Consider the following 17,070-nt stretch of genomic DNA (forward strand, 5'->3'; position numbering starts at 1 on the left):
GGCAAAAGAACTGAGTGAAGAGGTGGACGGAGAACAAGAATTTAAAACTGGTACTGAAGTCCGACGACGAAAGAAGACACTTCTTGACTACGAGCATCATGACGAAACGTCACAATCGCCAGAAGATAAATTTAGAGTGAATCTGTTTTATACACTTCTAGACGTTGCAATGTGTTCGTTAATAGAACGTTTTGAACAACTAAAAACATATTATGATTATTTCAGTTTCTTGTATAGATTACTACATATTAATAACGAAGATTTACGAAAAAATTGTGACGATATAGAGATTCTCTTGAAGGACGGCTTCAATAAAGACGTAAATGTAATAGAACTATATGACGAGTTATGTACTTTCCGGGATATTTTTCCGAAGGATAATTTAATTCAAAACCCTTTCGATATTCTTAATTTTATTGTGTCCAATAATTTGCACTCTTATAACTTGGCAATCTTTCCCTAACTTTTCAATTGCTTTAAGAATATTATTAACCTTATCTGTTAGTGTAGAGAGCGGTGTACGTTGCTTTTCCTAGTTGAAATTGATTAAAACCGACTTAAGAACAAGTATGTCACATAAAAGGCTTGTTAGTTTGGCGTTAATTGGTGTTGAAAATGATACATGTGCTGAATTAGATGTTAAGACCATTATTTCTAATTTTATGAATATGAAATCAAAAACCCTAAAATTTTAATTTAAAAAAATTTCAAGTATATTTATGTAATTTAATTTATTTTCTGTTATTCTGTAAAGATGTTATTTTTTGAATACTTATATTAACTCTAAGATCTAGAGTGTTAGATCTGGTCAAAACATCGGAGAACATATCAATAAGTAATTTAGTTACAATGTCTCCACTTGGGGAAAGCGATCATGTGGTCTTGACCTGGGAGATTGAAAGACATACTAAATATTCTATTAAGAATGGGTGTATGTGGAATTACAAGGCTGGTGATTATGGCAAGATGAGAAGTCAGCTTTCAGCTGTATTATGGCATGAGAAATTCAAGCGGAGAGATGTTGATGGTGCGTGGGAGATTCTCAAGGAGTATTTGAAGAAAGCTGTATCAGACTGTTTTCCCAGAGTCAGAAGGAGAAACCAAGTAGGAGTAAAATGGATGACTAATACTATTAAACAAGAGTTACAGATAAAGAAAAGGTTGTGGAAGAAGTATAAAGAAAAAGGTGATGAGCGTTCCAATGAGCAATATAAGGTACAGGCAAAGAGAGTAACCTGTATGGTAAGGAAAGCCAAAGCTAATTATGAGAGGAAGCTAGCTGATGAATTCAAAAGAAACCCTAAAGAGTTCTTTCGCTATGTGACTAGTAAAAGGAAGAATATCCATGGAAAGATTTACTTTAAAAAGTGTTGATGGTAAGGAAATTACTGAAGCTAATCAAATAGTTGAGTTGTTTAGTGATCATTTCGCAAAAGTGTACCATCTTCGTAGTGATAGTGCAGTGTCAGATGTGCCATTGACTGATGAGAGTATAGAGATAGATGAAATTGAGGTGCTTAATATATTAAAGAATCTTAATGCTAACACTGCCATTGGGTCAGATGGCATATCGGCCCATGTGTTACGAGAATGTGCAAGAGAATTAGCAACTCCTCTAAACAGGATGTTTAATTTAAGCCTCAGTTCTGGTAAAGTGCCAATAGAGTGTAAAGAGGGGAAAATATTTCCATTGCACAAGGGAGGCTCTAAGACTGATGTTGCAAATTATAGACCAATCAATATATCTGGAGTGGTGGTTAAGATTTTGGAGAAATTAGTTAAAATTAGAAATCAGGACTGGGTGGACAGCAATATGATATTTTATAAGGGGCAACATGGTTTTGTGAAGGGCAGGTATTGCCTAAGTAATTTGCTTACGTTTTATAATAAAGTAACAGTGGAGTTGGATAAGGGAAATCCTTACTCAGTGATACTGCTTGACTTTGCAAAGGCTTTTGACAGGATTCCACATGGAACTCTGTTACATAAATTAGAGCAAATGGGTTTGGATCCGAAGATGGTGATTTGGATTAAAGGATGGCTGGCGGACAGATATCAAAGAGTGGTTCACGGAGGAGCTGAGTCCAGGAAAAGGCAAGTGACTAGTGGTGTACCTTAGGGCTCAGTTCTTGGTCCTCTATTGTTTAATTTGTATATCAATGATATTGGAAATACCTTGAATGGAAATATCCACTTGTTTGCTGACGATGCAAAATTGGGAAGAGCGATAATCAATTCAAATGATGTGGATATTTTACAGGATGACTTAAATAGGCTGACGCTATGGACTGAGGTATATGGCTGTCAGTTCAATGTGGCTAAGTGTAAGGTGATGCACTTCGGGAGGATGACATCGCATGCTGTTTACTATATTAACGGAACTGAACTGCAGGAAGTTGATGAGACAAGAGACTTGGGAGTTATTGTGGACAGAGAACTTAAGTTTAAAGGGCATATTGCTAAGATTGCCAAAACATCACATCAAATTACATGGTTGTTGAGGAACACACTAACAAGCAGGGATAGGGAAGTTATTGTTCCACTCTATAAGGCATTAATAAGGCCACATTTGGACTATTGTGCACAGATCTGGTCGCCAGGATTTCTTGGTGATGCGGAAGTGGTAGAGAGGATTCAGAGGCGGGTTACAAAGATTGTTGCAGGTCTGTGGGATGTTCCCTATGAGGATAGATTGATGATCTGTGGGCTCCAAAAACTAGCTGATAGACGTAGGAGAGGAGATATGATAGAGATATTTAAATTGTTAAAGAGATTTTACAGGATTGATACTGATGATATTCTTAAGACCAATGCAGGATGTGAGAGAACGAGGGGCCATCCCTGGAGATTGTGTAAGAGTGTGGTTAACAAGGATGTTAGGACTAGATTTTTTACTTGGAGGGTTGTGAATGGGTGGAATGCTTTGCCAGAACTGGTTGTGAATGCTTCAACTGTGAATGAATTTAAGGAGAGGTATGACAGGTATTGTGTAAATAATGGTTAGTGTGCAATGTCAGGGCTCCCGCGATGAGTCTTTTGACTCCATGGAGACACCGTTAAAATAAAAAAAAAAAAAAAAAAAAAATAATAATAATAATAATAATAATAATAACTGTTCTAATTATTTCTGAATTCTTTTCTTATTTTCTCATCTATCTTGAGTTTCTTTTATTTTCCTAAAAGATAGTTCCACTTATAGAAATTATTAAAAAAATTTTTAAAAATGATACATGTGCGGAATTAGACGTTATGACCATTATTCTAATTTTATGAATATGAAATCAAAAACCCTAAAATTTTAATTTAAAAAAATTTCAAGTAAAAAAAAAAAAAAAAAAAAAATCAGCTAACGCCTTTTTTATTCCCGTATATACGGGAGTAGGCGAGGCCATTTAGCCCTATCTAACTTTTGGAGACTGAGTGGGCAGTTCAATCTCCACTGGTACCCAATCAGAGACAGATGGCCCAAGGCTATCACTAATTAAGCGGTACGCAGTGAAGAGAGACGGCTCAAATGTGCCGCCATCTCGTGGTCTCTAACCCTAACACAATATATTTAATGTCTGAAATAATGTGGGTTCTACGGTCGATTTTCTTGAGTTTACAGGACGAAAAACCCGAGTTTCCGGGAGGAAAAACCTGCTTGCCCGTGCCAGAGATCGACTAACTCGGGAACCGGTCGAAAAAAGGCTTAGAAAAATTTCCTCTAGTCGCTGACTAGACTCGAAACCAAGACTTCCTTCGTGCGGCCTAGCGCGATGGTGTGCAAACGCCACATCCACTGAGCTACACAGGCTCTCAAAAAAAAATTTCAAGTATATTTATGTAATTTAATTTATTTAAATTTACGTCAAGACCATTATTTCTAATTTTATGAATATGAAATCAAAAACCCTAAAATTTTAATTTAAAAAAATTTCAAATATATTTATGTAATTTAATTTATTTTCAGTTATTCTGTAAAGATGTTATTTTTTGAATACTTATATTAAACGTTCTAATTATTTCTGAATTCTTTTCTTATTTTCTCATCTATCTTGAGTTTCTTTTATTTTCCTAAAAGATAGTTCTACTTATAAAAATTATTAAAAAATTTTTACAAGTTACTAAGAATTTAATATACGGGTTTTTAATGATTATCCTGCCTAGTCAACATCCCCGGTTCGTTAAATTTAGCGAACCAACGTGTCGCTGTTCTGTCAAAATTTATTTAAGAAATTTCAAATAATGTAAATTTTTATTATCGTAAAAGAACCACACACGCCCGGATCGTTACCGGGGCGCTTAGATAGAAATTGCATGCGGGCGGCAAAGACCCTAGCCCCAGTTCTGGGTATAGGTATCTATTTGTGGAGGAAATACCTTTCTTGATCTCAACACTGATGTCATTTTTGTAATTAACTTCTGATTCCAGGTATATTGACTTATGTATTGTTTCAAATTTATAGGAACTTTCGATTTGAGAAGGATCATCATTACAAGTTGTTACTGGCATATATTTTATTTTTCTCGGTTAATCTGCAGATGCATCTTCTTTGATGACTCTTCTAATGCAATAAAAGTTTCTTTCATTGCTTTTTATATATTGTATAATAACAGACCTCAGAAAACCTTTTCCAGCACTATATTAAGCAATAAGTAAGCTAAATCATCCCTTTTCGAATATCATATTTTATGTACTGTATATTGGATCAGACATGTTTTGAATTTTAATCTAACATTGAGTGTTTCTCATTGTAGCTTAAGTTAGACAATTAGTTTCTGAGGTATCCATAGTTCTCTCATTGCAATAAATAAATTAGATCTGCCTCTGCTAACATATGCAGCTCTGAAATCCATGATGAAATGGTGTTTCAATTCCAAATTCATTGCATTTGTCAAGTATTTGGGATTAGTAAAAATCTGGTCATTTGATAATCAAGATAATCATGATTAGCTTTCTCTACATAGCAATAAAGTCTCTTGAGTAGAATGTTGGAGAAAATAATTATGGAGAATATAACTATGGAGGAATCGATTTATGATGTACCACCTCTAAAGGTGGTACATCATAAATCGATTCCTCCATAGTTATAGCAGATCTTCACTACACCCCCTCCCCTTATGTGTAAGGCATATTATACTGAGAAACTTCGAGTCTGGGTTTGTTTGATTAATCCAAATTTTGTTATACGTTGACACAGCTGCCTGAATTTTCTACCTGCATTTTTTAATTTAATTCTACTTATATCATATCTCTTCCTGGGGCCTTATTTTTCGTACGTTTTGTAATAGTTGATTCCACTGAAGTAATTTTTGGTATTGATTCAACTGCTTCTAGTTCTTCTGTTTGACTCTCTATTGTATTCATGTCATTCAGCTGATCAGATATATATTACTGTCCAATAGTCATCAAAATGCTATACCTGTCTTTCTAGTATTTCTTTCATTCCCACTCAGGACATAATCCTGAATGGATTATGTCTTCCTTATCCCTATATAACATTTTCCTAGGCTTGAAATCCTTCTGGTTTCAATAGATGCTCCAGTTTTATAAATCCATCATTATTGCATTTCTTCTTTCTATTGTTATGCACACTTTCTTCTTCCTTTCTGGCCTCTACCGCTTTATGAGTGTGATTCCTTTGCTGCATTCGTCTATGTGCCTCATTTTTTTTGCTAAAGTCACATTCCCATTCCATGTTCCGTCAGAATTATATTCAATTCTTCCTACTTTTCCTAATACCATATCTGCAGTTGTTGCTACGACATACTTGAGAGTTTCTCGGGCATGATTAACATCTCACTATCAGTTATAGTATATAGGCTTTCATTAATATTTTTACTATATCTGTCTTTGGCTTCTGATTCCTTTAGTCTTGTATATTCAACTTTTTGGCATGGGAGAAATCCATCTTCCTTGCAATTCATATTTTGCTTCTAATCTTTGATATAACTACATAGTGGTCCGAGTAAATAGGATCTGACATCCATTAAATTGTACAAGTGTCTCATCTATTAAGATGTGATCAATTTATATAAAGATGTTTCCATTGGCAGACTTCCAGGATGCATACAAGCCAACCCAATGGTTGGCTTGTATGCATCCTATTTGCCTATCTTAGTAATAAAATCACCTATGATAATTTTAATGTCCCTTCTTGTGCATTCCTGATAAATTTTATCTAAATCATAAAACGAAATCTTTTTCAGCATCATGCTTTTTTTTCCAGTTCGAGCATGTGCACAGTTAAACTGTAGTTAAAAATCATTTTATGAATGTTTTTGTGATTAAACATTATATTGCAAACAACTATGTTTCTTGAAGAAGCAAAATTGATCTATCTATCAATATCTTTGGACTCGTAATACAGCTATATTTCCCAATGGTTGGCTTGTATGCATCCTATTTGCCTATCTTAGTAATAAAATCACCTATGATAATTTTAATATCCCTTCTTGTGCATTCCTGATAAATTTTATCTAAATCATAAAACGAAATCTTTTTCAGCATCATGCTTTTTTTTCCAGTTCGAGCATGTGCACAGTTAAACTAGTTAAAAATCGTCATTTGATACATAATCTGCACATTCTAGGTGATTTCACTCTGAAGTCCATGATAAAATATTTTATTCTCTTGTTTATAATGAATCCTGTTGCAAAAATGTGATCTTTCTTTTGGCAGCCATTAAATATGATATTATTTTTTTTTTCTTTCTCACTCCTGTCCATGTAATTTCTTGCATAGTAGTAATATGTAAGTTTTATTTATTTTACTGCTCTGGCATCAGTCTTAGAACTCCAGACTGATAAAGAGAAAGTATGTTCAATGATTCAATCCTCAAATTATTAAAATATTTACCACTTTCTGATTGTTTAGTCTGTCCAACAGTTATCGTTTCTTCAAATTTCGTGACGTGATAATTTTTTCCACAATGAGGCAGTGAGCCCCATTCTAACTCCAAGAATCCAGGAGGACCAATGCTTTCTGCTAAGGTAGTTTTCATTAGCAGACTGGTCCCAAATTGAAAGCGTCGGGAACTCGGTTTTTTGAACTTTCATAACATTTTACGAGATTTATTATTAATACTCATGTCTGTCTCCAGACCACATGCTACCCCTTTGATTCCTCCCCTAACGCTATATATTGTTGTTTGAAATAATATGATTTATGCTTCTGTAGGATTAGGTATCAAGAGATGGCAGCACTTGTTTGACAGTCTCTTCATCGGCTTTCGCTTATAATTAGTGATTGATATGGGCCAGCTATCTCTGATCGACTACCGGTGGCGTTTGAACTGCCCACTCAATCTCCACAAGCTAGATAAGCTTTAAAGGCCTTACCTATTCCCTATAATGGAATTAAAGGCGTTAACTGATTTTTTTTTTCAAACAAAACTGTAGTTGGTATTGTGGATGGCATTTTTCTATATGAATTCAATACACGAAAAAAAAATTGGAAGGGATATCGGTCTGGAAAATCAGCTGAAAATTATTTTGGTGAACATTAAAATTTTCAGCTAAAAAATGTGTACTCAAATCTTGATTATAAGTTTTAAAGTGAAGTTTGAGCTATATTTGGCTATAAATATTAACATCGATATTTAGAATTTTTATGGTAAGTGTAATCAGCAACCGATAAAATTTATGAGGATGATTATTCAGTCTTGTAGAAACTGACATTCGTTATCCTGGGTATCCCTGAAGATAGACTGTTATGAAGTTAAACATTAACATCTATATTTAGAGTCTTTATGGTTAGTGTAATCAGCATCGGATAAAATTTATGAGAATGTTGTTTAGCTTTGGAGAAATTTTCATTCATTATCCTAGGTATCCCTAAAGATGGACTGTTATGAGTCCAGTCGAAATCTAGGGAAGTTTTTTATGCATATTTCCGAGTTAGTCTATCTCTAGAACGTTAAGTAAGGTTTTGTCTTACTTCCGAAACTCAAGAAAATTTACAGTAGAAATCATTCTATTTCAGACAACAATGTACAGTGAAGAGTTAGTGATCATCAAGAATTGGCAGTTATCCGCAAAAGCCTGATCCTGACTGCCTTTAAAGTCATTGATAACATTGAGTAGCTACATATGAATGCTATGGGTGGAGATTTGCTGCTAACCAATCTTCAGAAGTTAGCTAGGATTAACTGACCAGACATCCTTTGAGAAATAAAAGGCGTTAGCAGATTTCTTTATATTATATGCAATTAAAATACCCTGCACGGCAGCCAAGGAACCAATCCAATCTTTACTTATGTGGGTATTTATTTATTCAGAAGAAGGTGGGAATGTAGGTAGGTCGAGTAAAGAAGGCAATATGTTTATAGATCTATTACAACATGAGTGTCTTGTCCATTTTAATCTCATCACTGGAAGCCTTGATTTATTGGTATTTACTGGAATTTACTATTAGTGATGGCTGAAAAATGCAGACAGGATGTCACTAAACTCGAAAATTCGGTCATGAGTACAATTGTTTCGTCTAATTCCTTTGGGAATAAAGCTCGTAAGAGGGCTTTTTAAACATTTATTTTTATGAATGGGTTCTCATTTCTGTTAGTATGGAATCGGTAGTAATTCTGAAGCTAATTTTTTGCGCATTCAAGGAGGCCTCTGTCTTAGGAGACTAAGTGGTATCCCTATTAATGATTTTTTTTTTTTTTTTTTTTTTGGCGAAAGATTAAAGAGGCCTTTACAGTAGAATTGTTGCCACACTGAGTGGCTGTTTTACTTTGTCCTGTATGCAAAAATTGGAATCGACTGATGCTAAGATATAAACCTTATTTTCAAGTGATGTTACTATCAGGTATTCAAAAAAAAAAAAAAAAAATCAGCTAACGCCTTTTTATTCCCGTATACGGGAGTAGGCGAGGCCATTTAGCCCTATCTAACTTTTTTTTGGAGACTGAGTGGGCAGTTCAATCTCCACTGGTACCCAATCAGAGACAGATGGCCCAAGGCTATCCCTAATTAAACGGTACGCAGTGAAGAGAGACGGCTCAAATGTGCCGCCATCTCGTGGTCCCTAACCCTAACACAATATATTTAATGTCTGAAATAATGTGGGTTCTACGGTCGATTTTCTTGAGTTCACAGGACGAAAAACCCGAGTTTCCGGGAGGAAAAAACCTGCTTGCCCTTGCCAGAGATCGACTAACTCGGGAACCGGCCGAAAAAGGCTTAGAAAAATTTCCTCTAGTCGCCGACTAGACTCGAAACCAAGTCTTCCTTCGTGCGGCCAAGCGCGGCGGTGTGCAAACGCGACATCCGCTGAGTTACACAGGCTTTTACTATCAGGTATTTTATTTATTTATTATTTTTTTACGTGAACCACGCTCACGAAAGTTTGTAAAACGATTGTAGTGTTAGCTCAGTACTCTGCCCATTCTGTAAAGTGATGAAACATCATTCTAGACATTGTTCTCCCAACACACCAACTGATCTAACCCCACGATCGTTTTACAAACTTTTGTGAGCTGGGATCACGTAAAACAATTTTTTTTTTTTTTTAAATAAGTACCGGTTCCCGAGTTAGTCGATATCTGGCATGGGCAAGGGGGTTTTTCCTCCCTGAAACTCGGGTTTTTCGTCCCGTAAACTCAAGAAAATCGACCGTAGTACCCACAGTATTTCAGACAGTGACATATCTTGTTAGGGTTAGGTACCAAGAGATGGCAGCACTTGTTTGCCAGCCTCTTCATCGGTGGCTGCTATAATTAGTGATAGATATGGGCCAGCTATCTCTGATTGGCTACCGGTGGAGATTGAACTGCCCACTCAGTCTCCAAAAGCTAGATAGGGTATAAAGGCCTCGCCAACTCCCTATTAGAGAATAGGGTTGAGATCAAGATGGCGGCTCGCGTGGTAGTGTTTAGTGTCGTGTATTATTGATGGTGAATTGTGAATTTGACGGTTATGATTTAGTGATTTATGCGTATTCATCAGTAATTTCAGTTAATTGCTTACTGCCATAAACAGGCACTTTATTTATTTTCCATCCAGGTAAGTCAATTGAAGTTATAAGGGCGATACGCTAGGCCTACTGCCGTTAGAATCGCCATTGCTGTATTTTATATCGCGACATCTTATTGCTGGTAGACACCTTAGGGTGTCTACGGGATTTGCTAGTGGACCCTCAAAAGTCCACAGGATTACTTTTACCTGCTCGGAACACCAGAGCAATCTCTACTCTTTCTCCATCCTTGACTTAACACATTTCCAAATATTGTCATGGCAAAACTTCTGAATGAGGCCAAATTCGAAGAAGTTTATTTTGAATTCCTCAGACTGGGAAAGCTGCTGAGTGAAAATTGGCCAGGAAAAGTCAAGCTCTTTGACACATTCCCCCCCACAGCTGTCACAGAGGATAATATGGTTGACATGATTGAAGAGCCCACAACTCAGACGCAATCAGATTTAGCACACTCCCCAAGTGTGGAAGATGCTACATCCCAAGACAGTAATTATCATTCCTTGGAAACTGATACAGAGTTCCAACTGGTGAAAAAGAAGAGGAAAATCTCTACCAGTGTGGAAGAACCCAAAACAACAGGGATAGAAGTACTCAATGGTCCTAAAGAAAAGATACCACCAGTCATATTAAGGGATAAAGAAAAATGGATCCCTTTCACATCAGCCCTAAGAGAACAAAATATCTCATTCTCATGGGCTAAAAATACAGATGAAGGAGTTAAAATACAACCCTCTACTGTCTCGGATTACAGACATGACTAGATTTATGGACAATGCTAGCGTCCCATACCACACCTTCACTTTACCTAGCGAAAAGAACCTGAAAGTTGTTCTACGTGGGATAGCTGAAGGTATCACTCCTGAAGAAGTGACCACTGATCTCTCCAGACAGGGCCTGTCCCCAGTTAAAGTGAGCAGAATGCTCAGAGCAGACAAAAGACCAATGCCTTTGGTGCTGGTAGAAGTAAACAACACACAAAAGCAGATCTATGAACTGACTGTAGTATGCGGTCTCAAAATTACAACTGAGCCTCTAAGGAAAAGAGCATCTGCAGGTCAGTGTCATAGATGCCAAAGATTTGGACATGCTCAAAAATTATGTAAGGCAGCCTACAGGTGCTTGAAGTGCGGCGAGGGACACCAGACCATCTCTTGCACCAAACCTCGCACAACTCCAGCATGCTGTGCAAACTGCAGAGGACCTCACCCCGCCAACTATAAGGGATGCCTTTCCAATCCAAAAAACCGAGGAACAATAAAAGTCAATCTTTCTCCGCCACGTAACAATGTTTCAAGCATCCAAACAAATTGTCTTCCAGTCCGAAACACCTTGCCTTCTACCTCACAAGAAGGAACAACCAGGGACAAAACATATGCTGAAGCTGCAAGAACTAAGCCTCCTACATCTCCCGAGCTAGAATGCTCCAACATAATATCTGTCTTAACAGCCTCACTTGCCACAATGCTGCAAGAATTCAGCAAGACATGCCCATCAACATCTTCCAGAAAAAGATTCCTGCAAAGCACTCAAAACATTATAACAGCCATCTGTCATGAATAATAAATTCAAACCAAAAGCTCTTAAGATAATAGCATGGAACGCTAAGCGACTAATGAACAAGATATTGGAACTAAAAGAATTTTCAACTCGTCTCAGTGCAGATATCATCTTGATTGGTGAAACACACCTAAGACCAGCTAATAACCCAAAAATCCGTGGATATACAATGTACAGAAACGACAGAATTGGCACAAGAGGCGGAGGCACAGCCATATATATTAAGAGTTATTTAAATCATAACACAATAGACAAGCCCAAAACAGTAAACCTGGAGGTGACTGGTGTGGAGGTGCATACCTTCAATGCCGGGAGTCTCAAGATCTATGCTGCATATAACCCTCCAAGCATTCCTCTGCTGACAACAGATCTGGACTCCATACTTAGTCCAAATGACTCCATAATAATAGCAGGAGTTTTCAACTCAAAACACACATCTTGGTACAGCTCATCTACTAATACCAAAGGTCACACACTTTTCAACTATGCAATGCTCAACCCTATTGTAGTGACCGGCCCTACTGAGCCCACCCATTTCAGCCCTTTGGGTGGCTCGGATGTGCTGGACATTGTCATCTTTAAAAATTTAAGATACCAATACAAATTGGAATCAGTCAACGAATTATCTTCTGACCACAGTCCAATAGTGCTTAATCTAGGTTCATCAGATCAATTCTCTCCTCTGCACACATTCATACCATGGGACAAGTTAGCCAAGGTTCTTCCTGATCATATTGGTCCGGTACCCAATATCAGTAAAAAGGAAGAGATTGACACAGCAATAAATAACTTAACTATACAAATTCAGAAAGCAATTGAATCAGTCAGACAATCCACTGCCTTCAACCCAACTAACCGAATCCCTGAAGAAATCATGGATCTAATCAGAGCAAAAAATAGAGCCAGGAAGAGATACCACAATACCAGAGCCCCACAAGATAAAAAAGTATTGAACAATCTAAACAGGCAGGTCCGAGAAGCTCTTCAAAAACACAGAAACCAACAATGGGAAACCAAATTGTCCAACATTAACATTGATGATCATTCTGTATGGAAATTCTTAAAAGCAATCCGCACCAAAAAACAACTCATATCCCCTATCCAAACCAAGAAAGGAACAGTTCACAAAGATGAAGAGAAAGCCGAGGCAATAGTAGATAATCTAGAATCTCAGTGCAACCCATCGTATACTAATTTAAATATCAACCTTATATACAAGATTCATCGTCATGTTAGGTCAACTTTAAGACAGAACAATGTCAACTCAGAACTTATCACTCCTACTAATCCAACAGAAATGATAAATATCATCTCCCATCTAAACAATAAAAAAGCCCCAGGACCGGATGGCATAACTAATAGAATAATAAAACTACTTCCAAGAAAGGCCATAGTCCATCTCGTCAACATTACAAATGCCATCTTTAGATTCCAGCATTTCCCTTCTACATGGAAAACAGCCACAATCATGCCACTGAAGAAGCCAGGAAAAAATGCTCACCTACCTGAAAGCTACAGACCCATAAGCCTATTATCCTGCCTCGGAAAGATAACAGAGAAAGTGATCCTCTCAAGATTCCAAGCAGAAACAGATAAGTTAGGAATTTTGCCTAATGAACAGTTCGGCTTCCGTAGGGCCCATAGTACATCCCAACAAGTGCACCGGCTGGTAGAAATCATTACTAAAGGTTTCAACTGGAAACTCAATACAGTTGCCATCTTCATCGACGCAGAGAAGGCGTTTGATAAAGTATGGCATCAAGGTCTTCTCTACAAACTGATAAAATTTAATTTTCCAGTCAGGCTAATAAAGGTAATACATTCTTACCTGAAAGACAGATACATGCAGGTCAGGGTAGGCGAAACGGTTTCGACCAGACGCAGGATCTCGGCAGGCGTACCTCAAGGATCTCTTCTGGCACCTCTACTGTTTTCAATATATGTAGCAGACATCCCTCTGAACATAAGAACAACATTCACTGCATTATATGCAGATGATACTGCACTGATGGCAAGATCACTGAGCCCAAAACTGGCAACTAAAAGATTACAAAATAGCATACACACCTTAGAAAAATGGATGGCAGACTGGAGGATCCAAATTAACCCCCAGAAAAGCTCAGCCATACTGTTCACTAGAAAGAAAATTCACACCATGGAGGATATTTATTTATTGGGAGTAAAGATTCCATGGCAGACTGAAGTTAAATATCTTGGAGTGATTCTTGATAGTAAACTCCTATTCAGCAAACATATTAGTTACATTACCTCTAAGACATCCAACGTCTTAGCACAGCTCTTCCCTATGATCAACAGAAAAAGTAAACTGGATATGCAAACAAAATTAACAATCTACAAGATGGCAATTAGACCGGTTATCACTTACGCATCCCCAGCTTGGAGCCACACCGCAAATTCAAACATTCTAAAACTTCAGAGATTACATAATAAGAGCCTGAGGATGATTCTGGATGCCCCCTGGTACATAAGAAACACCCAGATCCATAGAGAAGTTAATATCCCTTATATCTCTTCCCTTCTCAAAAATCTAGCTGAGAAGTTCTTTACCAAGACAAGTAACCACCCAAACCCTTTAATCAAGGAAGCCTCGGAATATAATGAAGAAGAAATCAACAAATATAAAAGACCAAAGTCTATCTTAAGTTCAGCTGAACACAACTAACTTCACTGCCCTCAATGGGCGAGCATAAAGCTCACAAACATTCCATTTAAAGTCCTACCGTTACAAGACAAAGGGGAATATGAAAAGCAATTTTGCTTCACCCATCTAGCCAGAAATGTTAAATTAAAATATTAGGGAATAAAAAGGCGTTAGTTGATTTTTTTTTAATTTAGTTTTTTAAAACATGAATTTTCTTTACGTGAACTTCACTCACGAAAGTTTGTAAAACGATCGTAAGTTTAGCTCAGTTGGTGTGTTGGAGAGCGATGTCTCGATAGTTTTAGAGTTTACGCCAAAGATATATTTTACCACTTCTCGAAATCGTCACACTAAAAAAAGGTGCGTTGCTTCGAATTTGTTACGGTTCAACCTTTAGACAAAAGCTTACATCTAGCGATCTCTAGCCTCTTTCACCCAAACACTTTCACCACAGTGGAATTCGAATCCATAACCTTATGGGAGGAGAACGTAGGCGTTGTTTATTCAACATTAATAGTTGCAATTTACTAAGCGCTCCACTTCTGTCAGTGGATTCAAAGGACAGACTGGCCGATAACAACCCGAAGTTCATGATTTTGCATTGAATTCTGTTTTGTATTTAAGGTGAATGGGCTAACTTACTCTGATGACATACGTGTACATTTTGAAACAGTTTTTTGCAATGCTAGCGACGGGGATCTGTTATCTGTGGCTTATTACGCACTGGATATAACAAAATACAAATAAAACAATGGTATTTGACAATCCTTGAAAATAGCTTGAGTTTTTCATGGTTCTAACTGAGAGGGTATGGTTATTTCAATATTCTTTAACATCAAGCTAATCACAAATCAGACCTTTTTAACATAAAAATTACGTAAATATTTTTAGAATTCTAATGTCTAGAAAAATTAAATTGAGAAATCATCATCAAAAGCAGCCTTGTATTGCGAAACTACAGCCGCCAATCACGTTTTACCACGACTGCCATATGAGTAGCAGCCGACACAAGTGCTGTTGTGATGCTTAAAAGCAGTATGCAACACGTTGATTATAGTATCGTTGTTGGGATAGTTCGATTACAATATTTGTGTTCGGAAATTTTGTATTGAAATTCACAGTGGTGTCTTTTGTTTTTTCTGCTAACCAAATTAAAAAGACATAATGTTAAAACCATTGTTATATCGCTCGTTTTCTTCGTTATTTTTATATTTTTTTACGCTTGAGAATCATATAAAAGGTAGGTGTTGCTCCTTTACATATTTAATATCGAAAAGCAGTCTTTCAAATGGACTTCTTTCCCAAATTTCCACACTTTCCAATAAATACAGATCAGTACTTACATTAATATAGGTACTACGTGACTTAGATAATCTATGTTGTAGATCTGTAAGAATGCACAGGCTAAGGACAGAATTCCAGGCTTAAACGTTATTAAAATGTGTACAACGCATGAAATTTGTATGTACAAGAGAAGAGTGTAAAATCAACTGAGACCATTTTCTCCATAGTAGACTAGGAAAGTCTACTAGGAAAGATGAGATATCAGCTACGGTTTTGCGAGAATGCGCAAGAGAATTGGCATTGCCTTTGACTAAGCTGTTTAATTTAAATCTTAGCTCTGGTAGAGTTCTACGGGAGTGGAAAGAGGGCAAAATTATTCCTTTTCATAAGGGAGGTGCTAAGACTACAGTAGAAAATTATAGACCAATCAGTATCTCAGGCGCAGTGGTAAAAGTACTAGAAAAATTGGTATAAAAGAGAATTCAAGAATGGGTGGATAAGAATATGATATTGTATAAGGGTCAACATGGCTTTGTGAAGGGTCGTCATGCCTTAGTAATTTACTAACTTTTCATAATAGAGTAACAGTTGGGTTGGATAATGGAAATGACTACACGATAATTTTGCTGGATTTTGCAAAGGCATTTGGAATACCACATGGAACTCTGTTACACAAATTAGAATGGATGGGTATGACACGGATTAAGTGGATAAGAGGGTGGCTTCTGTACAGACATCAAAGAGCGGTATATGGATGGGCAGAATCGAGGCAAAAACAGGTGACTAGTGGTCTGCCACAAGGTTCAGTGCTGGGACCATTGCTGTTTAATTTGTACCTAAGTGATATAGGAAATAACCTGAAAGGAAATATTCAGTTGTTTGCTGATGATGCAAAATTAGGCAGAGTAATAGTTAATAGTTTGATGCGGAGAGCTTTCAAGATGATTTAAATGGGTTATCAGTATGGGCAGTAGTTTGGGTGTCAGTTTAATGTTGAGAAAGGTAAAGTTATGCATTTCAGGATAAATAGATTACAAGCCGTTTATCATATTGATGGCACTGTACGCCAGGAAATAGATGAAACTATAGATTTATGGGTGGTGGTAGACAGAGTTAAAGTTTGAAGGACATATTACTAAGGAAGTTGTAATTCCTCTTTATAAGGCCTTGATACACCCACATCTGGATTACTGTGCTTAAGTCTGGTCCCCTTGGATTCTTGGGGATTAGGAAGTGGAGAGGATTCAGAGGCTAGTGACCAAGATGGTGAGTGGCCTGTGGAATGTTCCCTATGAATAGATTGGAAGTATGTGGACTGCAGAAATTGGGTGATAGGAGAAACAGAGGGGATGTGATAGAAATAGGAGAAATGTTTAAGCATTTGGGTAGTTGGACCAGAACAAGGGGTCATCCCTAGAAGTTGAATAAAGGTGTGGTCAGTAGGGATGTGAGGACTAGATTTTTTGCTTGGAGAATGGAGAATGAGTGAAATGGATTGCCAGAGTCAGTTGTGAGTGCTTTTTCTGTTAATAGGTTCAATGAGAGATATGATAGATTGGGTCTCTTGCGATAAGTCTTCGGACTCTATGAAGGTTCCCATATAATAATA

At 37.1% G+C, this 17,070-nt stretch overlaps 1 protein-coding gene across 1 annotated transcript in view; it reads left to right on the plus strand.

Moving 5' to 3' along the window:
- Positions 1–15,183: 15,183 nt before the first annotated feature.
- The window catches only part of P58IPK (dnaJ homolog subfamily C member P58IPK), a 102,651-nt gene continuing 100,764 nt past the window's right edge, over positions 15,184–17,070 (plus strand). The window contains exon 1 of the mRNA XM_090413328.1: positions 15,184–15,417. Coding sequence (XP_090269454.1) covers positions 15,342–15,417 — 76 coding nt within the window. The 5' untranslated portion in view covers positions 15,184–15,341. The remainder of the gene's footprint in view (positions 15,418–17,070) is intronic.

This window comes from Typopeltis vanoorti, chromosome 24 (assembly GCF_054136105.1).
Source record: "Typopeltis vanoorti isolate ZY-2024b chromosome 24, IOZ_Tvanoo_1.0, whole genome shotgun sequence".
Lineage (NCBI taxonomy): Eukaryota > Metazoa > Arthropoda > Arachnida > Uropygi > Thelyphonidae > Typopeltis > Typopeltis vanoorti.